Below are 27,958 nucleotides of genomic sequence, written 5' to 3' on the forward strand. Positions count from 1 at the left end.
AATGTCACTGTTTAATAAAGAGGTACAATATATGTTGTCTGTTTGCTTCATTACTATTATTATTAAGAAGAATGAGAAGTTACCATTACAGTAACAACATTAAGTTACACATTAATATTTAAATAAAATTAATCGTTTTTTAATACAGTACAATGTGCTTAGAGGAATTATTAGGTGTTCTAATGGAACTTGGTGTGGCTGTACCTACAAATGCTACTGCCAGTGTATAGATTGTGGGTTCGTATTGGAAACAGTAAATCATAATATATATTAGATGTAGTAGGTTTCTATGAAATGTGCTCAGAAGAATATATTAGTGTTGAACTTATGCCCGATGTGTTGTTTGCCAATGTTATGTATACACCATCATAGAGATTTTTGCGTGATTTTTCCCCATTATCTCTGTGCAACACTGTCATCTTTATGCCAGGTTAGCATAAAGAGAGAAATGCAAGTACTGAACCCTTTAATTAAGATAAGTTGAATTTCTGGTGTGAATTTAGATGATGGAGAATTGGAAAAAAGGAAACTCTTCCAGTAACAGTATACAGGAGGTCCCAGGGTTACGGACATCCAACTTACAAACATCTGCCATTACGAACAAGGTCCCATAAAGTTAAACTTTAAATTTACAGTATGTTTACCTGATAACTTTTTTGTACCTTCGTTTACTGTATTTTGTCATTCTATTTCTTCTTTTCTCTTAAATTAAGTTATTTTAGATGTATATAAGGACTTGGAATATGATATAGTGGAATTTTAAACATTGTTCTCTAAGTACAGTAAGCACATAAGGTATGTGGTTCAACTTAAGAATGTCCGTAGGAACAGAACTTGTACATAACCCAGGGACTGTCTGTAGAGGTTTAGTTCTTATAACCCTGTGAGTCCACGTGCAATAGTGCAAATACCAGAACATCAAACCTCAACATAGATAATAGGCACATGGGGAACAGCAACAAAAACATCAAAATATATTTTTTTTAGATAATGGGGAACAGCGACAAAAACATCAAAATATATTTTTTTTTAGATAATCATGATTAAATTAGAGTAATTTATTTTCCACATATTGTATCTCCATAACTCACAAATCAATTACAATAAAACTGGTCTCAAAAGATAGTAAATTTAGTCTAATTTAAGCACATGTAAACAAATATCAAACTGGGACTATCTTAAAAAAATTATATCGATGTATTTGTCACTGTTCTTCCAAACATTTCAGAAGTGTCATAACTATGCTGAAATTTATTTCATGAATAGCACAAATTCCTTTAACATTAAATAAATTACATTTCTTCAACAACTTCATAAACACATATTAGTGCTTAGGATATTCTTGTTAACTTTTGTGTAAACAAATCAGAAATCATGTGCAAAACTAGTACAATACAGTATTGTACAGTAATTCCTTTACCTTGCTTAATTATACCCAGCATGAGCAACATATAAAAGTGGCTATTTTCTTAGCACACACAAAACCTAATGCCTTTTATGGTTAGCCCCCCAAGCAAAGTAAAAAATAAAATAAAAATATAATGGAAAACGGATTCAAAACAATAGTCCATAAATCCGCAGGAAGATAAACTTCTGAATGAATTTAAGTAAATTTTATTGCCTTGTATCCCTGAAAATTATTTTATAATGCCTCAAGTTGATCTCATTCACATTGTATGTTAGTTAAAATTAGTATTACAGTTCTAATTCATTATTGAACATTAGTGTGGCCCATTACAAGAAATATTAATAACTTAGTTGAGAAGTCCTGCTGATGAGCAGGCATCAACAACAACTTTTTATGGCCATTTCCCATACTTGCATAAGTAAGCTATAATTACCTGATAGCAGCTCTCCATGCTTTACTCTGTCTTGCACCCTGTCTTCTCAGGTTCTTAAATCTTAAGTAATTTCTTAACCCCCCGTCATTCTTGACCTACCCCTAACTCTCATTACTTCCGCATTTCTTCAACCAATTTGTCTCGTCCATTCTTTTTACATGCCCAAACCATCTCAGCCTACCTCTGCAAAATTTCCCAATCCTATCAATACCCAGCCACTTTCCTCACTCTGAACAGGTTTCCTATCTTTCAGTGTCACATTGAATATCTACCTCACCATTCTCATTTCAGCTGATTCAAGCTTGATTATGCTATCCTTTTTAACTACCATGTTTCAGTATCATGCAACAACACACTTCTCAAGCCAGTTGCATATATTTTCCTTTCAATAAAGGCAACAACTCCCTAAACTTCCTCCAGCCACTTTTGACTCATGAAACTGAGCTACTGTAGCTTCAATACTGCCTCCAACACTGATTCCGTCACCTACGTAGCTCAACCCAACAACACAGTTGAGTTTCTCCTGCCTTGATAGGGCCAGTTGTTACCCTCCATCATCCTACTGCACTGCAACTCTTGTGGACCCACTTCCTACATTCACTAGTGGGTCTAATTTCAGTTCTGTATATAATTCCCCTCATAAAGCATTATAATTTTATCAAAGTATTAAATAAATAATCTTCTAATATCTTAAAAACTGACAATAAACCAAAGTAAATGATCATGTCACTCAAAAATAATACAGCTTAAACAAGAGTTGGGTCCAGTATGGATGTGATGTCAACTGAGGGTTGAAACTGTCAGGTGTTCCTGCCTTCATTCCCTGGAGGAGATCAAGCGGTCTCCCCACCACCAACCATCTATATCATAAACATTTTCCTTTGTCACTACATCTATACTTCATTTTTTGCATCAACAAGCCCCCTGAGGAACATCACTTAACCCCACCTCATGCTACAACCAGCAAGCACAATTTTCCACCAATCACACTACCTACCCATACAACTACAAAATATATTTATGTTTCTTAGCATACACCAACTCACACTGTCTATGGACCCACTAAAGGCTGGGAGTGATGCTCACAAATTTTCTTTACCACTGAAGAGGGTTCTGTACTATAACCATTTTACTTTACATAGGTCTACTAAAATGTTAAAATCTTGTGCAAAGTGTCTTCTGTAAAGTATTTTGCGTCATTATGTCAAGTACAGTATGGAATTGCTACACACCGAGTCAATCTACAACTAAACAACATTTTAGTGTTACACCTGTAGGGAGTAATCTGTTTGTTTCACATAGAAAACTCACAAGAGATAATGGATAGGCTCCATTCCTTTCAGGCTTCTTTCTCTTCATTACAGTAATATGCTCCATGGCTAACTCCTCAAAAGTACCTAATGTTAAGGAAAAAAACCCTGCTGAGGTAATGCCAGGATTATTACAAGAATTTTCCTTGCTGAGCAGTATACTAGACAGAACTACCTCAAGTGTAACATTTTAATCTGCTGTTTCTTCACATACATCCTGAACTTTAACCAGAATTTACATCTTGTTCTTGAAGTTTAGTGTTCTTCCGTTTTCTTCGATTCTTTATGTCTGAGAGTTTCTCATAGGCTTCCTGGATCTCCATAAATCTTTTATGAGCTTCATCCTTGTTTTCAAATGAGTGCCTGTCAAATGGATTAAAACAAATATATCAAGCAAACACATGTAATTGTGTGTAATGCCCCCAAAAATTTGCCTGATATACAGTAAAGTGAATTCTACACAAGAGGGTATCAATTAAAATAAAGAGTGGGTGAAGTGTATGGGAGGATATACTAAACATGATAGATGGTATCAAGAAAATGATGAAAGATAAGTTTGGGAGGAGATATTGAACAAGGCTGGAAGTATCTAAGTGAGACTGAGTGAGGTGTGTGGGGAGAGGTACTGAACAAGATTGAAGGTAGTGAGGAGAAAATGAGTGCACAATGATGTATGAGACTAGTTTCTTGACAAGATAAATTTGCATGAGCTTTACTAAGGAAGAAATGTTACAGCACACAAATTTTCATGTAAAGGAACAAAGATGTACAAACAGATTATATGAAACAAGAATTAAAGTTAATTACTTCTTAAAAACAATAAAAAAAGGCATCACATTTTAAATGCATACCACACACATATACTATATACAACCCTCTAACCATGCCTAAGAGAATGAACTCTAGACAGTGGTCATGAACTGGAAGTTCAAAGTTTTATCAACTGATATTAAACATAATTTCCTCCATAAAATATTAAATACTGTATGGCAAATTGTCTGTTATCTGGTACAAGAGATACCAAAATCCTTGAGAAAATGGTAAACACCTAATTCCTCATCCCATATTATCCCTTAGGAAACTGGCCAGGCTCTGGAATTTCAAACTTGTGCACACTGAGTGAAATGCCACTAATGTTTACAAGTTATCATAGCTCCCACATGCTTCCTAAGATAGTTTACTCTCAAAGCCCCACATATTTCCTCAGGTTCGTTCCTTTAATCTTAATAATATGAACAGGTTTACACCCTCAAATCTGGGACCCTTGTGACTAAGGGCCATATTGAAGATTGTGAAGCATAGAGTATCCCTATAAGCTATCACTACCACAAGGAATGTCTATACTGTCGGTGTATTATGTATTCTAGATTGCTCAAACCATATGAATTGCTCCATGGCTGCCAACATGTAAATAAGGGCAGTGTTTTTATTATTGGTATGCTCATTTCTCCATTAATATCACTCTGCACAAGAATTACCATAGAAGAAAATCAATTTAAAATTAATTCTACACAAGAAGAACCTCGAGTTCATCCTAATCCAATGATTATCAAAAACTTAAAAAAAAAACTTCCTTATTAACCTTTGGAAGGGGTGCGCAGGTTAACAAGCAACATTAGGAAGAGAACACAACAAAAAAGGAATACCAAAAGAACCTAAGGAACCAAATGTAACGACTCTTATAGCTGGACACGTCTGCCAAGCTGAGAATTCCCATCTAAGTAGCCACTTCCAATTCAATTAACAGTTGTAGAATATCCATTCTGGTAAAATAAATTTTGTCTCAGTATTTGGAAGCTGACAACCTTATCAAATTTTCTGGTGTACGAGAGTAATGCTGATTCATTTTGAATTATTAATTCCCAAGGAAATTAACATTATTTCCCCAAATTGAGGTCTAGTATAGTACAGATGATGACTGTTATATGATAAATCTATATAGGATCGACCAGTTTTACGCCGGTCGCTACCTGAATCCTTTTCCTGCATTGTCACTGCTATGAAAATGTGATGTGCAATAACTCACAATATTCCGAGATATGACGCAATCTCGGAATGGCGTAATGCGTGCGACCCACGCGGGATGCTCAACCCACTGTTTGAGAACCACATGTGCCCCTCAGAGGGATTTAATGCAGCCCTCGACAATTAATAGAAGTAAACCCTCGAAAATCCGGACCCGGGAAATCCAGATTTCGGAAGAACCGGACAAAAAATTAGAGGGTTCCGGGCTAAGAAGCCTCCTAGAAGTTTCCCCAAGAAACATTCCCAAACCAGAGCAAAGAACATTTTAGGCCCGTGGGCGCTGCTTGACCCATCAGTTGCTTGGACACAGGTGCCCGAGGAGGTGGGAAACATAAACAGAGTTGACAATTGTAGCTTGTGGGAATATTATTTCATTCACTCTAGTAATGATACAATGTTTCTTATTACAGTATGTTATCATAGGTAAATACATGGTTTACATACGGTAATTTGTTTAGCACTACAATAGTACTGTATTTTTGGTGTTTCTTATATCATTTATTATTCGCCGGAAAATCCGGACAATCGGCTTTTCTGGACAAGTGGTCCCCCCCCCCCTTTTTAGTCTGGATTTTCGAAGGTTCACTGTATAATTAATATTACTGTACTCCATACTTTATAGAAATATAATACATAAACAAATACCATTCTGTAAAAGGTGTTCTGATTAAGATTCCTTCTTTAAGTTTACAATACAGTATTACCCCGCTTTACACGGTTTCACTTTCCCCGATTTCTCATGATTTCTCATTTACGTGGTACCTTGCCAGAACCGGACTTTCACTGGACTTTCACTTTCCGCGGTGCATCTACTCATATACGCAGTGAAGTATAATTGTTTTTATTTTTTTTATTTAGCTCATAAAATTCATACAAATTACTCGACCAGAATATAATTTACATTGCTGGAATTCTTACAATATGATGATCATTTTGAATATAAACATCATGGATTTTGCATTAGACATACAAATTTTAGATCTACTGTAATGTAATAATTTGGTTTACACAAAGCAAATATTTTATCCTTTGTGCAGAATATATGAAGTTTACATTCAAAATATTCCCTGACCTGCAAGGAATCCAGAAATGTCAATTATATTATCCTAACTTTAGTCTGAGTTATTATTTATTACTAAAAATGTAAATATACTATTTTCTCCCAAAGCTTCTCTGGTAGGGAGGGAGGGACCGACCCAGCTAGGGCGGAGTATTTTGATTGACAGATAGTGTCCTTGAAGAATATTTCTTTGTTTATTTACTGAAGATATATGTTTTAGCTCATAAAATTCATACAAATTACCCGGCCAGAATATAATTTACATTGCTGGAATTCTTACAATATGATGATCATTTTGAATATAAACATCATGGATTTTGCATTAGACATACAAATTTTAGATCTAATGTAATAATTTGGTTTACACAAAGCAAATATTTTATCTTTTGTGCAAAATATATGAAGTTTACATTCAAAATATTCCCTGACCTGCAAGGAATCCAGAAATGTCAATTATATTATCCTAACTTTAGTCTGAGGTATTATTTATTACTAAACGTTAAAATCTAGTGTTTCACCCAAACATTTCTCAGAGAGGTAGGAGCTAGTGAGCTGGGAAGAGGGGGGGGGGGATTTGAGTCCATTATTTGAATGGACATTAACCTGGCAACTGTATTTCTCTTAAATATTAATTGTGTGAGCATACCATCATAAAATTTAGATGTTATTTTTACTACAACATAGGTATTGTGTCGGAAAAAGTGGAGTTTGGGGGTCGGGCCAGTCTCTATTGGAATTATTCCCATATGTTCTGTTGTTCACTTTACGCGGTTTTCACTTTCCGCGGTACCCTGTGGGTTCAAGGGGTACTACTGTACATGGTTAATACTTAATAATCAATGTTATTAATGTTTATATTATTTACTACGCTTATTCACCTTAACGTCAATGTGCGGCCCTCATCACACAGTTGCCCATCTAATGTGGCCCACCCATGCAAAAAGATTGAGCATGATGTGTACCGTAATTTTCAGCTTGGAAGACGCTGCATCGTGGAAGACGCACCCTGATTTTGGAAATGTAATTCTAGGAAAACCCTTTTTGTACTTACTAACCGACACCAGTGAAACCGTCTACAGCCCTTTTGGCACAAGTACACACACCTCTTTGAATATCATTACTTAGAACTGCTTATCAGTCGTCATTTTCATCAATTAAAAAAAAATCTGTATAAGAAGGTGAAATCTTTAATACAGCACTCATTTTCTACATCTGGTCACCTCCGTGTCAAGCGGGCTGTAGTGTTTACATTCTTTCTCTTGTTTTTATCGGGATGAGAACGACATGAAATATTTTCCAACAGTAGAAGGTAAGCAAATGTATACATGTATATCAACGTCTAAAGAAAACAAAAAATATTTATTTAAAAACAAAAAATTGAAAGTAAAAATTAGTTGAATTAAAATTTTTGGTGTGAAGAAACAAAAATTCCTGCACTTTGAGACCAGCAGACAACCTTTCGCAATCCCTCAATAGATGGCGCTGCCGCACCACTGCCATTAGCAAACAAACCGCACAGCAGCAAGGGTTGTGTAACTGCAGCCGTTTATTTTTTACCTACTGAGTAAGTAAATAATCGTATTTTTCGCAGTACATCAACAATATTAGTTAAATCAATTGTTTTATAGTACTGTATAGAGAATACTTTTAATTGTTAAGTACTGTAATGAGGTAACAGTCTTTGTAAGGGGCTGATTTCAGTTGACCCTAAGAAAACTTCTGCTACAACTAATCAACTAGCGTCCTGGAAGACGCATGGTAATTTTCAAGGTATATTCTTGTAATAAAATGTGCGTCTTCCAAGCCGAAAAATATGGTATAAGTGGAAAGTGAATGTGTGTGAAAGTGGTGGGCTAATAGCTGCATGGCTGACTGGTTATCCCAGTCGCTGCATTTATTGTTACTTGTAAAGAAACAATAAAAGTTGTGGAAAAACATTACAATACTTTTATGTGGTTTAGAAATAAATAAAATGCGATATAAATCAAGAAAATAAAGAGTATGGGTGTGTATGTGTGAGAGGTAAGCATGTGTGGTGGTGGTTATAGCCAAGCCCTTGGTTATAAACTACCTGGCGGACTCATCAGCAGCCTCGTATATAGTTACAGTACTTGTATTGAAACTATTAAAGTTGTGGAAAAATCATAACTACTCTAATGTGGCTTAGAAATATAGAAAATAAAAAACTGTAAAATAAAATAAATGAAGAGCATCGGTGTGTATACTGTACAGTAAGTGGGAAGCGAGTGTGTGTTGAGGCAGTGGGTTCCTGGGCTGTGATCCCTCCCGACACAGCTAGCGCAGTAGCCACAAATCTGTGAATCAATTGCTTGACTGCCTGAACTGTTTTCTTCAATTAGAGAATGGTTTAAGTGTGGAAGGAGCTATTTTTTTAAATAAGATATGTTCTATTGTATTACAGTATATGATATGCTATGTATTGATTTTATTGTTTATCATACTAACAAATATGGAATCAATAAATTACTTAACAGAGGTCAAAGGACGTGCATCCATCACGATAGCTGGACGGGTGACTGATCGCGAAGCACGAGTCTTGAGACAGAGACTACTGTACGTGTGAGCCGAGGTGCCAATTAAACAAATATCTAATACTGTATAAATTATTTCGTCCAGCCTGGACATTCAAAATATACAGCAAAAATTAAGAATGTAGAGGAGCTTCATCCGGGGTTCAAGGGTTAACCCTTAAGCCCCGGGTCAGGGTGTCATACTTCCCCACCCAGGTAAATCGAGAGAAATCAACTTTTCCCCCCCAAAATTTTTACCTTTTTTAAATGATAAAAAAATTAAAAGTAAGAAAAACTATATATTGACCCTCTAGAAACTTCCCTGGCAGCACAGAGGGAGGGAGGGGGAAGGGAGATAAGGGGACAGCTTGTTAACGGCCAGCACTCGTGGTCAACTATGCACTTAGCAACTATTTTGGGCTTGCCTTTGTCTCTGGGATTGCCAGTATTGCATATATTAACTGATTATAATACAGTACTCATTTCCAATAAATAATTCATTTAGAATTTATTTTATTTGCATTATTTTTCATAAAAACAGCTCGGCGACACACACGCAGTCTGTCGCCAGGCTGTCTTTGTGTTTGGTAGAGCAAGTAGTGCATAGAAATAATTATTGGAATAATAATTCCACAAATAAATACATTTATAATATAATCATAACATTATTTTCCAGTAATACTACACTACAATACAACTATACTACTTTTAGCAATACTGTATTACTTTGATACAACATGATAAAATGGACAAACAATGAAAATGAAAAAAAAAAACATAAGTAGGCAATTATGTTCAGGAAGTTTCCCTGTGGGCAAGTGTGTGGCGTGACAGGCAAATAGTCACAGTGGAACATGATAACCCGTGCTGGGCATTTAAACAGTGGCGGGAAAAGGCGCACGTTCTGGAACGTCACCCGGGGCCCGCCAGTCAGGCATTCTGGAGAGTCACCCAGGGCGTAAGGGTTAAATATTACTATCTTGGTTTTAATCACGGCTTTCATCAACCTTCAATATGTAAGACTTTGCAGACTTTTGGTGGAAAATAAGTTTGTTGAATAAAGCGGAAAATATGGTACATCTTCAGGGGGCCCCTCAAGTTCGCAGATTTTTATTTCGCGGTCCTCTATTATTCACGGATGACACCCTGGATGTACCCAAATGTCTGTGGGTAGTTTTAAAGTTGCCGTCATTTTCGCGGCTGGGACAGGGAGCCATTCGTTCTAGAGACAGTAATTTTCTTTACCTGTATTGTAAATATGTATGTGTGTGTCTACACACAAACACACACACACACATATACAGTACATACAATACAGGCAGGTAAAAGAAATAATCGTCCTAAGGGCAAACACGTAAAGGGAATACCCATTTCTTTGAACACATGTACCCCCTCGGTCTGCAAAAGTTTTTCACGGATTTAGCGATTCACGGCCATTTTGAGAACCTAAACCCCCATGAATTTGGGGAGTCACTCTGTACTTTTTATATCTAAAGAATGGATATTGTCTTTATTTTGTTATTCACAAAGTAATACAAACATTCAACTGAGTTTGTGTGAGGGAGCAAAAGTTGACATACCGGTAGCCATATATAGTTTCAAGGGTCTGTACCTGTACATTACTCTCAAAATGTCTCCAACAATGCCAAAGAAGAATGCCAGGGGTAAGAGAAAGCATGTCATATGCAGCTATAGGAACTTTACATATGAAAGTGACTAGGCAAAGTTACAAAAGTTTTATGCACTTTTCATGCTGTATAATTTCTTTGATTTAAACAGCATTTCTTATTTTACTGTAGTGATAATATTGTAATATCTATTGTTTTCTGTACTGTATTATCAAAGAATCTCAAAAATCATTCCCCTTAGAAACTTGAAATCTTAGAAATCTAGCACCACCAATCATCCAAATGTGCCATATAACAGTGTTTACTATATGCATTTAATGATAACTTACCGATCTGGGTGCCATTCTTTTGCCAGCTTCCTGTAGGCAGATGAAATTTCATCCTGAGTAGCTCCTGACGTTAGACCTAAAACCTGCAGAATGTATATATTGTAAGAAATATGGAAAAGATCCTGGTATCACATTTTATAACAAAACATTGATTGCACAACTCCTGTACTATATCACTAATCTTGTAGAATGGCACTCTTGTTGATGTGACTGGGACTATAATACACCAGAATCTAATAAAAACCAGGAAACCAGAGATCACATATATGCCATCTAAACTGAAAACCCCTAAAAAAGGGGCTCCCACTATTGACTCAACTGTTCAAGGTTAATAGTTTGGAGTCTCCCAATGCCACACCTTTGTGCTTGTGTTCTACATACCAAACGAGCTAGAAACAAGCTAGAAAATGGGTAACACTCTCAACCACCCTTCAGCTCATCTTCAACAACCAAAGATAGAATGGAAGGATCTGTGTTACTGACCCCTTAAGGGCTGCAGTTGAGTTTCCTGGTTTTTACTGGATTTCTATCATTAAAATTCAGTTATACAAGTGGAGGAGTCCTAGGAATCAATTTGGTGACACATTACATGAGTGGGGAAGATCTACTGTGCCAGTTATAAAAGTTAGATGGAATAAATTATTGGTACATCAGTGTAACAAATTTGAATTATTGTCTATAATTAAACAACAGCAGCTGGAACAGCAATCTCCCAAATAAAAGGTGAACGTGTTACACCTGGCACAGCTCTTCAGTTCTTTATTCTCAACTCCTATATAGTATATTAAACCAACTACAATCCTGGGAAAGCAACAGTCTTCACAACAATGAAAGCACAAAACAAATTCAATAGCTACTTTTAGTTTTAGCTGCTACAGAGATACTCCTGAATAATTTCCAGTGACAAACATAAGCAAAAACATGATTTCCATACCCTCACCATGTTTCAAATTGATGGGAAAAAATAAACATACGTGAATTTTTTTTTATTACAATGCATTATTAATTTTATAGGAAAATTTCTCAAGACCCTTCCCAGGTGTCTCTTTAAGACTCTTCCCCACTGTCAAGAAACACTCTTGGGACCAGAGGATCCTGTAGTGGCATCCAACTGGTAAAAAACAGTAGAAATTAACTTTTTGGTTGATTTGGTTCAAATTTGGACACCAACAGCTTGCCTGCACCTTCTTTCACAAGGCAATACAGTACAGTATATATTATAGATGACAGAGGGCCCAGTAAAATTTCAAGGCCGTGAGTGTGCATACCACCAGTTCTGCGATAAGTATGAGTGTGGGAGGAATGTTTCCCATGTCCTGAACCAAGATGTGCAGATTAGCAGTGCCTGACAGTCCAGACATGCCCGGACTAGGGGCCAGGCAAGTGATTTTTCATGACCATGTGCCCAGCACTTGCCCAGAGGACAAGTTTATATTTTGAAAGGAAATACAGTACCTAGACAGGAATTTGTCAGGTGCTGAGTGACCCCTACCTCACCTCCACATTAAGCCACCAGCTAGTCAGTCAGTGTCAAATTGTCAACCTTCCAGGGACCACCAAGCTGAGAGGCTGTTGACGTGAGGTGACAGGCATTACGACATCACATGACAAGTGTTACCGCCACTGACACCCAATTACTGGAGGTGTGGTAGTTAGGATAGGTGGTCACACCCTGCAGACGTGAGGTGAGGTGACAGGAGTTATAACATCACATGACAAGTGTTACCGCCACTGACACCATTTAGACGGACACAATTGATCTGTGCATTTAAGATTTATGTTTTATATATTTTAAGATTCCATGTGAAAATTTTGAAGGGCAAATACTACAATCCAGAGAGAGTTAACAGTGACAGTAAGTTACCTTCAAGGCATGTCCTTCCCCGAGTGGATCGAGCAACTCCACGAAATTGGTCCATGCGTTCGTCCATCCATTTTCCCGAGCATCATTAAAGATCACTTTGAGATTCTCTTTAAATTCAAGGAACATGGGAGAGTTGAGAAAGTTCTTGGCAGCATCTCGCAGCTTAATGCGTTCTCCTTGACTATCAGTCACTGTTGCATTGAAATATAAGGCTGAGCCCCAGAAACTGTTGAAGACCACAACACACATCATCAAAGTCATGAACCGCCTGTAAAAATAAAAATTAATTAATACTGTAAATAAAAAAAATATTATCTTTTATAAATATGTCAAGGAAACTACTGAAATTGAAGATTAAACTGAAGAAAACCACAAAACTTTATACAGGTACTTTACTATTACAAAATTGGGTACAGAATAAATATGCAAATATGATATCCCTGTTAGCTGAAATAATTGGTTTAGAATGGTTCCAGGATTGAGATATTTCCAGGTATGGATATGAATTTTCTCATCCTGAAAATAATCCCACTTCCCCGGGTACTGGGGAAACGTTTCCGAGATTCTAAACCACGCACCTAGCATGGACAGACAGAGCTGTATTTATGTATGCAAACACTGCTGTACAAGTACAATATATTGTAAATAAACAAATATTGCATACTACTGTATACACCATCCTGTACTCACCAACAGATGTTTGTGATGAAGACAGGACAAATGGTGATATGATGATTCAGAATGGCCTGCCTTTATTCTGTACCATCTCCTGTAGCAGGTGTTACTAACTGTCACTCTCCTCTCCCTCCATGAAGGAGGAAGTGTACATGCACTGTATACTGTACAGTACATACACCCTCTACACACTAGCCAACAGTAAGCTTACACTGTCCACTCTGCTATGCACAGTACTGTACAAAACAGATTCTCAGCCTAACAACAATAAATTCTTGGCAGGATTTCTACTGGTTCTAAACCTAACATTAAAAGGTTCGAACATAAATGTACTATAACAGGTTCTTGGTCTGACTATAACAGGTTCTCAGCCTAACTCAATCAGGCTTTTGACCAGACTATGCCAGGTTTCTAGCATAAGTACAGCATATGTCCAACAGGGCAACTATTATCTTGTAAAGCACAAGAACCCATGAGTGAGATGCTAAAAGAAAAATAGCTTAATTTTAAAATATTTTGCTCTGAACTGGACTTTTTATTTATTCAGAATACCCCTGGGCTGAATTAGTATGAATTGGTGAAGTAATTATACGTATTAACAATGAAAGAAATCGCTGACTTACTTGCAAAACGGAGAGTCGGGATATGGAGTTCTTCGCCATTCTTTCCCCCTTGAAGTAAAGAGCAAAGCACAAGAAATTGCACTCCAGTTAGCCAATGGTGGATGGAAAAATGAGAAAGGAAGCACAATATAAGCTCCAATCATAGCCCACTTTAGCTGTCCTTGTTCACGACCAATATTGCCAATTGTCCACACACCTGACAAGTACAAACAAAACTCAGATTGTAAAGTTCATGTTTAAAAATAAAATACTGTACTGTAATGTAGAGTACCTGTATACACTGGAATAAAAAGGAAAGCAAAGGAAGATAAAAATAAAAACAAGTGGCCGGTGAAACAAACGTACTGATGCTACCCGACAAAGTTGCAGATATATGAATATTATCTGTGACCTGAAATTCTGAGACCCTCCACCAAGTATATATAGTATACAACAAGTGAATTTCACCCACTTGTTTTCAGAAGTTATGGCCCATGCACAACATATGAGATACATGGATTTGAAGACAAAGTGGGGACTCTTCCAAGGAAAAACAAGAAAATAGAATGAAGATAAAGATAATAAACGATTATAATCAGTACCTGCCATTAAGTAAAAGTTGAAAGCAAGACAGAACTATATCACTGGGACATGAATGAAGACAGGCAATAATCAAGCTTAAGAATGGTAAGGATCCAGAAGTGGATCAAATCACCAAAGGAGTATAACCTATACAAGATGGCCACACAAAGTTGAAAATACAGTACAGTACTGTTTCTTGTGCAATGAGCAAAGTTAAATAACATTGGGCCTGGTTAGTACTGGGTTAGGTGACCGCCTAGGAACACCAGATGCTGTTGGCACTTAACCCTTTGACTGCGGGAGGTTACCCTAAGCTGAATAAAATCGTCTGGCGGCAGTCAGAATAATATGGTAAGTGTGGGAAATGGCAGCGAATGGGTTAAACTAAAGGACCCGACTGGAAATAAGCATCTCATTAATTTGTCAGCTATCCTTGATCAAATTTCCTTATATCAATTATTATTATTATAGAGTACAAAGGAATAAGTGTTAAGCATACCAGAGAAAGTAGATGGTAGAGTAATTACTGAGAGAGGAGATGTGTAAAAACAGAGCAAACTGAGGGAACAGCAGCATGGGTTCAGGGAAGTATGATTTGTGGGATAAAGTCTTTACATTAAAGAACCTGAATGAAGAGTTTTGGGAGATAGGCAGATAATCTTTAATTACCTCAAGATAAGAGAGCTCATGGAAGTCCTACATATAAGGCACAGTTTTTACTCTGTAAATGTGGGTTGGTGATAGGAAGGACACTGAGTCATAAAAGTTGCTTCAAACTTGACTGATGGTAACTGGGACACCATGTCATAGGCAATCACTGCTAACCTACACTATCATGGAAAATGGCCATAAATCATAATGATGATGATCTTAGATACAAATACAGTGATATCTCTGTTAGCCGGAACAATTGTTGCAGAGCACTTCCGGGGATGAGGGATTTCCGGGTAATGAGTTGACTCTCTCAAAGCCGTTAAAAAATATCTCATCCCCGGGATTTTCCGGGTATCGGGAAATTTTTTCCGGAATTTTCCGAAAAATGAGCCCCTCAGAAAATTTTAATTCCGGCTATCGGAGAGTTCCAGGTTTGAGGGATTCCGGCTAAAGGAGATATTACTGTATATTTAATCAAGAAAGGCTGAGTGTACAGTGTACACCACAGCACTTTAAATGCTCATAAAATAAAAAAAGAAAAACAGTATACACAGCAAGTATTTAGTACCTAGGGGGAAATTACTCAGAACTTTGGAATACACTATCACATTTTTAAGTCCATCTTTTACTGTTTAGTCCACACTGTTGACATTCTACTGTTTATGCAATGTACAGTATACATATTTCCTTACCAATAGCTGTCCCTATGGGTGAAAGAAGTGTAAGTGATGTCCAGCTTAGGCCAAACACTTCTTCTGTAGGCACAGCAGCAATCATGAGGATGCTCCAGCTGTTCCCCACCAAGATTTGACTAACGAACCGTATCAGACTGAAGGGCGGCTGTCATAGAAAAAAAATTGCTTTACTAGACTCTTTTGCTGGATAATTTATGATGATCAGGACAGAACATGGACACCAAGCTCTACACCACACCATATTTCAATGTTTTGTCATTTAACTCCTCAACTACTGTACAGCCATTCTATTAATATTCATCCCTAGAAATAATTTTTGGATATATATGATATTTCTCCAATGGCCGTACCTATTGCTGTGACTGGCCTAAAAAGCTGAAAGTAACATTAATTTAGTCTTTCTCTCAGTCTTGTTTCTTCTGGGATTTTAAGAGTGGCCACATGTAAAGTTTCCCAAATATCATCATCTCCTGACAACCTACATATAATTAAATGTTAAAAAAATTCAAATAACACTGGATACATTTGTGAAGAAGTTTATATGTGGATAAGTACAGTGCTTCAATAAAATAATTGCTTTCTGTTATTACAACCAAGAGATAATGATTAATGAATAGCATAGTTTGACAATTGCCTAACTGGAATATTGGCTCTTTGGGGGGGAAAGGGCTTTATTTGTCTCAACAATATAAAGGGGATCATTCATATTCTGACATGTACCCCTGTAAAATAAAACTTCCATTTAACGAACACCAATCTAACAGGTATAGCCCGTTTTATGGAGGATTCACATTTAATGAACCTCGATATAAGGTACTGCACTCTCCCCTACAGTATGCTATATAGAGGTTCCACATCTAGCAAACCTTGATATAATGGACAACACTCTCCCCATATATAAGTCAGTTAAATAGCCCAGAAGTTCCCAAACACAGGGTCATGACCCCCACAAGATACATCATAAAGGGTTGCACAGAGGTCATGGGGTCGCATAAGGGTAATAGGATTGCTGGAGTTACCTGGGTCTTGCAGCAATCACATGTGATTTTTTTAGCCCAGGTGTCAAGGGCTGAAGGATGTGGCCAACAGGTGCTGTTTTGTTAAGTCACGAACATAAATTATGATCTAGGGATTAACACAGTTACTCTCCTTTTGCCAGGTCCGGCTTCCCCTCATGACAGGTTTCACAGCACAAGTTCCACACTCCTACCATTGAACTGTGATCAGCTCAGTTACTCTACTTCCCACGGATGCAGACAGAAAATGGCAGCAAATTTAAATGATAAGATTCCTCGAGTTGCTTACCGGCTGACAATGAGGCAAGAGTGAGTTTTTACATCTATATGCTGATACAGTTTTGAATTACTTTATCAAAGAGACATTCAGTGGTTAAAAACCGAGCTCTTGAGGTTCTGGTACAATTTGGAACTACCTGTGTCTGCGAGGCAGCTTTCTCGTCAGTGGTGTTTATAAAAAATATTACAGTAACTGTATATCAAACTTCAACTTAGAAAATTGTATGCTATGTTGTTTAATCACATAATTATACACCCAATTAACAGAAAATTTATTAAATGATAATGCACATGTCACAAAGAATTATAACTGATGTACTTTGTATTGAAAATTAATTAATTAATTGATGATATAAACATGCCACATATTAACCATGAGAGCTGTAACCTATCTCTGCCAATGCAAAATTTCAACTTCATGTAATACATCTTCTTATTTGTTTTTACAGCCAAATACCTTAAAATTAAGCTAAGAGAAGTTCTGAATAAGAAATGCTATTGAAGAGATTATATTTGTCTGAGTGTGTACACACACACACACATATTGTCTCAAGAACGAATGGCTCCCAGTCCCAGCCGCAAAAATGCCGGCAACTTTAAAACTACCCACAGACATTCTTGGGTACATCCAGGGTGTCATCCGCAAATTGTCAGGGCAGGCTGTATATGAAAAATACTTCTTTTTTTTTACTGTGGATATAGTTTGGCTCAACTATCTTTTTGAAATGTTATTTTACACTTGATTAACAACTTACCATTTATTGAATTTGTTTATAATAATGAAATTTAATCAAATTTCTTTTAACTATACTGTTACTGAAAAGAATTTTCCTTAAATAAAAGAAACATGACCTTCTTGAAAATAATAAACATGATTGTTGAAAAATGCTCTGAGATCCAGGAACCTACATATACTGTAACATCATTAGGAAATACACATTCAATCCAAATTAGTTATACGTATCTGTATGACCATAATATATTAATAAGAAAATAATACTTATGATTTCCAGAATTAGGAAATAAATGCTTCTATATTTATATAAAATAAATAATAATATACAGTACTTTGATCATACAGTATAGGTCACATAGTAGAACGTATAGAAGACAAAAGCATTAGTAAAGTTCATAGTAACCACTTAATCCAGTGAGGTATATAATTACGTAGACTGAGCATGTAAGTAGTAATATCTTCCAAGTCATACATGAACACAGCCCAGGACAAAACCAGTAAATTTACCCAGCTGCTACTCCTCACTGGGTGATGAGGCTCTGGGAACAGTTATCGACTAGTAGTTATGTTAAAAAGAAGCATTAGTAAAGCCACAGTAACTACTTAAATACACCTAATTTAGTGAGGTAATAATGGTGGCTGAGTACAGAAATAACTTGATCAGTCATATATGAACATAAACAATAACATGTGTTGAGACTAAGTCATCTATCTGTATGTTATTATAGAGTTTTACATGATAAATAGTGATAGAGAGAACACAAACTATTAGATGATAAATAGTGATAGAGAGAACACAAACTATTAGATGATAAATAGTGATAGAGAGAACACAAAATAGTGAAAATTAATTTTGACTATGATCAATGATTTTCTCTCTGGCTATAATCAATTAAAATTACTTGATTAAAATTGTTTGAGTCTAATCATGCCAACCCTGGACCGCAATACTACACTGTGTGAGTTTGACCTGAGAAAACCAGATGAATAATTAAGGTTTTGTTGTGGAATGGGATCATCACATCAAAACCGACTGATTACGGTAGTAAGAGTGGATGAATGACAATAAATGTGGGAAGAACATGAGTGTGCACAGGCAGCCTCCGACTTACGACAGGGATGGGTTCCTGGACCCTGATCGTAAGTCGATTTGCTCATAAGTCAGAACAGTGTTAATTCCACAACCTTGCCCACACAAAACAACAATAATATCCCATACATAGCCAATAGTGTAAATAAAGTGATGTTAAACAGTATAGAATAATGAAAATAAAGTAAAAAAAGGGAATTTTAATTTAAATTTTTTGCGATAAATGCATTGGGATCTCGTTCGTAATTACGGGTGATCATAAGTTGGATACTTGTAACTCAGAGACTGCCCGTACAGGCATTATCTTTTGATTGTAGCCACTCTCCATTATAGATGTTGGCGGGGGGGTTGCTTCAGAGTGGAAAAATCTAATAACGTAGACTTACCTTTCGATGCTTCTTCATCTTTTGTGTTAATTCAGCTATATAATCATCACTTGCATTAATATCTCTCACGTAAGCTGGTATACGGATAAAATCCCGCATGAGTCCACAACCAAGGTAACCTCCAATGGTAGTAAACAAGATGAATGCCTGAAAAAATACGCAATTTAAAATCTATAATGGCTAAAAGATATGTGGAAATGATTCTGAAATCCCAGTTCACAATCACAACTGAATACAATATGTACAGCAACTTATGTGAAAGTCACCAAAGGCTTAGGGTCTAATTAGGATCCTAGGTAATCCTGGCCTATGTGGCAGCAGGGACAGTAAACCAAAGATTGCTTTCTCTTCCATAAGCAACTCTAGCCCTTAAAAGATGATTAAGAAACCAGTTATGAGAGCTATTGGGTCAAATGTTACACAGACCACGGTGATCCATACTAATTTATCCTGGGTATTAGTAATTTTCCAGGGAGAAAAAGATTAAGAAAAGTGAATTTTCATTGTTTTGAGAAATGTAAAGCAAGGGGCACCATGACCAAAGTGTATGAACGGAAGAGGTGATTAGGTTATTCATCAAAACAGGAGTGAACACATAACAATGGCTTTAAGTTAGGTTATGAAATAAAGAATTGTGGATGAATGGAACAAGTTAACAATTACCATCATTAACTCAAGTCACACTGGGAGGTTTCAAATATAAGTTGTACTGTACAGATATATGACTGATAATGGTTGTTTAAATACAGTAGTCAAAAGGGGCTACCACAGCTTTCTTTATTCTTTGTTATCAATCACTTCTCTGTCATATTCAGAAACACATTACCAGTAGGCCCTCACTTCATTTGATTATAACATTACCATATATATTCTTGTATAAACCGATCTCATATATAATTTTACCCGTGATTTTTTTTAATAAATATACCCGAGTTTATCATATACTGCATTATCCTGTATAATTGACCCTATCTTTTGAGAAATACTCGGTATAATCCTAGGCATAATGTAGCAAGACACTGGATTCACACACTGCATCTTGACCACCACAACAGCTGACACTATGAACAGTGTTACTAACTCTGAAAAAGAATTTCCGACAGTTACCAACTCCTATGACCTATGAGAAATAAGGTAAAATAATATAAATATAAACAAGTGTTCTAAAATTGAATACAGTACTATACCTATAAAATCAAAATGCTGTTACGTATAATTCCAATTCATTTTTGGTTATCACAACTGTAAAATTGCTTGTGATAACTACTGTATAAACATTCTTAATTTCCAAATAATGTTGCTTGTAAACTTCACAAGCAACAGAGTAAAAACCTAATTACCTGTACTGTACTGTATTGGTAAGGCAAAGTCTAATCATAGAGTGCACTATTCTAACCTTTTCTTTTTTCAAATTCCTGTGAGATGGGCCATTACCCCCCTACACCACCTGTCTTTTCTTCAGCATCTGCCAAAGGCGACCCCGCCCATTCTCAGAATTTTCTGAACCCACTCCTGAATAACTAACCAAGTGGGGCATTAACTGATACAATATTAGCATTTCTTCTCTATGTAATGAATGACATATGAGATCAAAGTTGAGAATAAAAATTAAATCTGATTGTTCTTCTAGGATAAGAAAGCAGCCATAACAATAAGTGATAAGAAAGGTTGTATCATATTATAACAGGTACAGTACACACACTCACCTGACGATCCCGCCTCAGGTACAGTAAGTGTAGACCAAACCAGCCACCAACAAACCACAGAAGATATGCTACCCATATACTTTTTGAAGGTGTCTTTCTTAATCTGAAGTTGAAAAGCAGATAACAAAATAGGGTAAGTACTTTTTTATTATGATGACTGAAAGCAAAGTAAGAGGTATGGTGTCACATCCCCGGCTGCAGCAAGGAAACCTGGAACTGTCTCAATTACCAGACTTCTCAATCAATCCACTCTTTCACAACTCAAGAATAATTCACTGAAATGTGGTTTGTCATCAACAACACTCCACAACTCAATTTTTATGCTCCGATATGAAATTTGTGAACCTCAATTTCTAAAATCATCACAACTGTTTTCCAAAACTCCTCAAAACTATTCTCTACAGTAGCTCTCCAATGTGTTACTTCAAATACTCTATTACAGTATCTGGCTGTCAGATAACCTTACAATACTGGCCAGCAGAGAGTAGGTTTGGAAGGTATGGTACTTACAGCTTTTATGAGTTACAGTAGTTCTGACAGGTATAACTTTTGGAGGTTCTACAAGTTCTGACACTCCTGTCAGTCACTTAAATACTGTATTGATTTGACACACCATGACCAACACTGCTACCCTCCATTGTATGGGGGCAATTGGTGGGGAAAACCCCCCTGGACAGGGAGCAGCTGGGTTACTGCATAAGGGACGTGGACCAACAATCAGGCAGTTGACTTTGACGTGTCAGTCTGGTCGGTTCATTGACCCTTGTCTAATCTATATCCCTCAGCTGAGATCAACCCCTGGCTGGCATACTGTCTTCACCAGTCCACTGAACATCGGGAAGGAGTTCTATGCTGTAATTGTGAACAATTCACCGGAATTTTGTCAGTTTCTGTGTATTATACCTTAATCATATACTTTGTGATTACTCAAGTTGGTGTGCTTTAAGAGTGTTCTTGTGGTGTTGTTTGTGAGTGTTATATGTTAAAAAAAAAATTTTTGTCTTTAAATTCAGTCCCGTGTCACTTACGGTCTTATTGTTACTTGTTATCAGTAATTTTAAGTTTGGTTAAGGGTTTGTGTCTTGTTAATTAACTTCTTTGGGAGAGTGAATTCTTTAAAAGAACTAAGTCTTTTGAGAAACAAAAGACCAGCTATTATTAGTATTATTGTTATAGTACAGTATACAGTACTACAACTTGTACTGTATGTAACTTCTGTAAATTATATTACATTAAAATTTAATTTGGTTACAATAGTTTTTATTATCTAAGTAGAATAAATTATATTATCACTTAAATGCTGAGTCACAAGAAATTTTCAGAAAATCATTTACAAAAAGAGCACCAAATCTAATTACGACGGAGTAGTTTATCATCCTGCCCCTAAACCCGTATTAAAAATACTGTACATTAATGTTGACTCAAAACAACTACCAATCGTAAGATGATAAACAACAACTTTTATTTTATTTAAAAATTTCCTAAATCAGCTCCTTAACCCGGACACTTGTTCTTAAATACAGCTTTAATCTTTTTTAAATGTTTATATAATAGTTAGGTTTGGTTAGGTTAAGTTAGGCTTTGTTGGTTTGGGTTTGTACAAGAAACTGGAAATGACAATGCACAGAACCTAACACAACATGACATAACCAGCCTAAACTTACCTAAATGGGGGCCTCCGCTATCCAGATCCTGCGGCACATTAAGCAGAAAGAACTACAGGTGATTTATGATTGAAGATACAGAAAAACAAACAAAAATGGAAAAATTACTTAAAATTAAAGGTAAAACTTGTAGTGTCAAATATTAGTGGAGGAGACAGCTAACACCAAAAGGACTTTATAGAATTTGTTCATATTTTCCACAGGTGTTCTTTTGATGATAGTAAGCAATAAAAACCATACAACTTTTCTGTAATCTTTTTTCGCTTTTCTCTATCTACGATCACAAATCACCTATAGTGGGAAGGACATGAAAGTTGAGGGAGAGGTTAGTTCAGGTTCTCTTATGTTCAGTGCATTGTCATTTCCATTTTCATGTTTAGCATCATTGAAATGGTACCCCCAGAAATTTTGGTTCAATTCCATGGTTTTAAATTAGACAAATTTAGATTTGGTGCAAGATAGGTAAACATGGGTTTGGAAATCAGAGTAGTGGATGAGTGGAACAAGTTACCAAATATCATCATTAACTCGAATACGCTGGATAGCTTCAAACATAGGTTGGATGGATATATGAGAGATAAGGGTCGGGTGTAAACGGGACTGCCCAGTATGGGCCAATAGGCCCACTGCAGTTTCCTCCATTCTTATGTTCTTATGTAATACATGAGGAAACCACTAGCACCAGAAGCAGTTGTTCAATTTCGTTCATTTATTCCACAGATGTTCTTATCATTATAGTAAGTATTAAAAAGATGTGACATTTACTAGAACCTAATAGAACCTGACCTAACCAACCAAACCTTATGTACTCCCTAGCTGGGAGGGGGGGGGGCATATTAAACAAAAAGTACTACTGTACTTATTTTAATATCTGGTACAGTACCAATGAATGCAACTTTGTTGAAGTGTCATGGTGCAATTGTACTTTTTGTGTACGTGAGAGCACTGAGCGGGTCGGTTGCAAAGAAACAAAGCAGACAACACTTGCTGACTCGACAGATTTTTTGGAGAAGTATTTACAGTAATTAATTAATTTCTTAACCGACAAATCACGTAGAGACATCATTTTAGTGTCATATGATCAGCTTTTCACAGTGTTTTACCACCACAATTTCCCTCCTCCTTCATGCCCTGCCCACTACAGGTGATTTATGATTGGAGATACAGGAAAAAAAAATACTAAAAGTGAAAATTTAAAGATGTCCCTCCTTCTTTACTGCTTATGGTAAATATTTAGTACTGTACTGTAGTTGCCAACACCTAATGATATATTGAGTCTTATACAAGGAGAAGGGTATTATTGCAGTTTCGGCCAATACACGACCGACTGTTTTAACCGTCCCCAACCTTTAGATCTCCTTTGGAGTATTTCTACCCCATTTTAACCAGGGGCAAAGAGTAATAACGTCTGAAATGAATTTTAAATTTTTTTCATACTTGGGGGGGGGATAACTCTAAAAACGGGTACTTCCCCCGTGAAGTAAAGGTCAAATTCGATTAAATCACACCAAAATACACAGTATAAACTATTTTCTTAACTACTAGGGCATATTGGCCAAAACTGCGATTTTACCAAGAGAATGATTAGAAAAAATTAAAATAATTCATGCTATAGCATTTCCGTCGGAAATTATTAACAATTTAATTGTTCAAAGTGGGCAGGGGTATGAAATACAGAGAATATGTGGGGTAATATACTAAAAAGAACCCCAAATAAACCTTTAAACACCTTCCCTAACCTTTCTTAATTTGTAAAAAGGTTAAGAATTGCTTTCGAGTTTATGGTTCCCTCCTCGATTACAGCCCAACTCGGCCCAAATCCAACTTGGACCATCTAGGATAACCAACTCGGAGTAAAATGTAAAAGTTTACACATTTATTTTTGCAAGAATGATAAAAGTACAATGATAAAAAGCAGCATAGATGTACAACCATGACTGATAAACAGTCACGAGTTCTGAGGTTGACGAGTTCCACAACAATGTACCCAAACAGGGCGACCTCACTTTACCTGGTGACCTGACAACGATAACCTCACAAAATATGACGGTTGAGGATGACCTGATCACGTGATCTGAGGTTGACGAGTTCCACAACTATTTAAATGTGAGTTACTTAATGGACAAAGGCAGAACATACCATACAGAAAACTCAGATCAAATAACAATGACCCCAAATGAATAAATAATTATTTAAAAAATATTATTGGCCAAAGGAAGGCTATAGGTTGGAGAATAAATGGTGGTGAAGTTTACCTCTGAGATTATTATAAGGTATTGGCCAGTAGGGTTAAGACCGAAATAAGAAAAGCAAGGAAGGCGAAGTCAAACCCCGAGGGATTCTTTCAAATGTATAAAACTAAAACACAGACCAAGATTGGACCAATACAGTAGGTAGTAGGCAGCTACCAAACAGGGAGGTACTACTGCCTGAGAAGATATTGGAAGCATAATGTGTTGTCTAATGGTAGACCCTGCTGCCATATGGCATCACGAAAATTGTGACCAAGTCCCAGGTTGATGATCTGACTTTCTGCTTCAATTACACACAATTGCAGGGTCTCAATTGTTTCTCTTACCATTGACAACACAACATACATATATCGCTTCTCACTTTTGATCTTTTTTTCATTTTTGTATTTATAGTTCTTTATTATTAATATTATTATTATTATTACAGTTACTGTATTATTATCATCATTATTTTATTTTTGTTTGTTTTATCATAAATTTTATTTATTATGAATTATTATGACTATTATTTATTATTATTAATATTATTATTATTACATTTTCGCCCCCCAGGCCCCAATGTGGGTCAGTGACCTGTGCCCGGGTGGGCTGATCCCCGCAAAAAAAAAAAAAGATACCGGCGAGCTAACTGATAATGACGGATAAATGAGCAATAATCTGAAAAGATATTTTTCAACAGTTCTCATCACCGACTACCGTATATACAGAGATAGTGAAGAAACTAGATTAAGTGAGATAGTACATAAGAACATAAGAAAATAAGGAGTCTGCAATAGGCCGGTTGGCCTGCGCATGGCAGCTCCTGTCGAGAGTTACTACCACTCTCTATCATCCATGAATCTATCTAGCCTCCTTTTGAAACTTTCCAGGGTTCCCGCACTTACTACAAAGTTGCTAAGCTTGCTCCACTCGTCCACCACCCTATTTGTGAACCAGTTTCTTCCTATCTCCCTCCTAAACCTAAACTTATCCAACTTGAATCCGTTGCTCCAAGTCCTATCCTGCTCGGATATTATAAGAACTTTATCTATATCCCCTTTATAGATTCCTTTCACCCACTTAAAAACTTCTTTCTAGGGAATGCAAGTTAAGTTTCATTAACCTATCCTGATATGGAAGGTTTCTAAGTCCCGGAATCATTTTTGTCATTCTTCGCTGCACCGACTCTAGTAAATTTATATCCATTCTATAATAGGGGCACCAGAACTGAACTGCATAATCGAGGTGCGGCCTGACTAGCGCAAGATATAGTTGCAATAAGACCTCTGCACTCTTGTTACTTACACTTCTAGATATAAAACCCAATACTCTGTTTGCCTTATTTCGAACATTAACGCACTGTTTTCTAGGCCGTAGGTCCGGGCTTACAAGTACCCCTAGGTCTCTTTCACAAGTCGACTTCTCTAGGTTGATGTTGTTAAGGCTGTATACATTATAAGTATTTGTTCTTCCAATATTAAGTACGCTGCAAATAGACAAACTAAAGCCTAATAAGTCACCAGGTCCCAATGAGACATTTGCCATAGTACTAAAGGAATGTAAGGAAGAGCTTAGTATGCCCTTTGCAAATTTGTTTAACAGGTCATTAAAAATGGGTGTAGTACCAGAATCCTGGAGGATAGCAAATGCGATGCCAATTTTCAAGAAGGGAGCTAGATCACTATCCTCTAACTTCTGTCCAATAAGTTTAACATCAATTGTAGGCAAATTACTGGAAGCAATAATTTCAAACTATTCAAAATCACCTGGAGAAGCACAAGCTACGAATGTGAATCATGGTTCATTGATCAAGTTCTACTAACATAAACTCATAAAATTCGTCCTTCATACCGATTGAACCTCGGTATTCACTCATTCACACACTTCGTATTTCAGTGAACCAAAAGAGACATTAAACAAATACTATCAAAATCATTCCAGAACCTCTAGTCAGCTACTTGTTTGAAGTGTACAAGGTGGGCTGAGTTGGTTATTTAAGAAGGACCAAGTTGGCTAACTGGGTGGACCGCGTTGGAGGTACACCCGCTCCTCACCTGAACACCAAAAACACCACCATTAAATACTAAACACCAAAAACAAGAATAAAGTAAACTTTTAATCGTTTTAAGATTTCTACAGGTTAGCAAAGGTTAGGTAAGGTTTTCAAAGGTTTGTTTGGTGTTTTTTAATATCTTAACCCCACACTTTCCTTCTACTTCAAAGCGCTGCCCAATTTGAACAACTACGTAAGGCTCACAATTAATCTGGAATATAAATTTGAAATATTAAGAACACTAGCCTGGTTTACTGTACCTTGGTCGTGGCCTCTTCTGAAAATCCAAATCACCAGCCACATAACCAGTCGGGTTAACATCCTTCTGCTTATCCATAATATCATCATATTCCTCTATAAAGTCAGTAAGGCTGGTCTTCTTACGTTTATAAATAGTATTCAAAGATTCCTTATCTACAGGAGGGATGACATGCTTCTTCCTTTCATAAATAACACTCAAAAGTTCTTTCACCTCTTCAGTAGGAATCTCATCCTTCTTGCAGTCATTAAGAATACTCAAAAGTTCTCTCACATCATTAGGGATAACATCCTTTTTACGTTCATATATAATACTTAAAAATTCCATCACCTCTTCAGTAGGGTTAACATCCTTCTTACGTTCATAAATAATTCTTAACAGTTCCTTAGCTTCTTCAGTAAGTTTAACATCCTTCTTGGAGTCATTATTAATACAACTCCTCAAAAGTTCCTTCACCTCTTCAGTAGGGATGGTATTCTTCTTAGACTCAGTGTTAATATCCTCCATATTATCAATAGGGTTGGCAATGTCCTTAAAGTCACTATTAACAGACTCACTTTCCTCCATCCTGGTAGGGAGTCTCAGGGTGTGTTGGGGTGTGTTGACAGTGTTCAGTGTGTGTGAGACCTACTGTACGGGTTCACATTCTTGGCCTCTCACTACTTGTAATATATAAACAATTGTAAAGTAGCTTATAAATTTACTTGAGTACTGTATTCAAGTAACATTTTTGGGTATTTAA

At 36.6% G+C, this 27,958-nt stretch overlaps 1 protein-coding gene across 1 annotated transcript; it reads right to left on the reverse strand.

Moving 5' to 3' along the window:
* Positions 1–1,598: 1,598 nt before the first annotated feature.
* Positions 1,599–27,934, reverse strand: LOC121855558 (dnaJ homolog subfamily C member 22-like). Its single transcript, XM_042350558.1, has 8 exons — positions 27,218–27,934; positions 21,010–21,112; positions 19,304–19,450; positions 15,794–15,941; positions 13,887–14,082; positions 12,589–12,856; positions 10,725–10,807; positions 1,599–3,514 (listed from the first exon to the last, which is right to left on the reverse strand). Exons 1-8 carry the CDS (start codon positions 27,781–27,783, stop codon positions 3,376–3,378), a joined length of 1,650 nt encoding a protein of 549 aa, XP_042206492.1. The 5' UTR covers positions 27,784–27,934; the 3' UTR covers positions 1,599–3,375.
* Between the last annotated feature and the right edge of the window lie 24 nt (positions 27,935–27,958).

This window comes from Homarus americanus, unplaced genomic scaffold (assembly GCF_018991925.1).
Source record: "Homarus americanus isolate GMGI-L3 unplaced genomic scaffold, GMGI_Hamer_2.0 scaffold48406, whole genome shotgun sequence".
NCBI classification, from domain to species: domain Eukaryota; kingdom Metazoa; phylum Arthropoda; class Malacostraca; order Decapoda; family Nephropidae; genus Homarus; species Homarus americanus.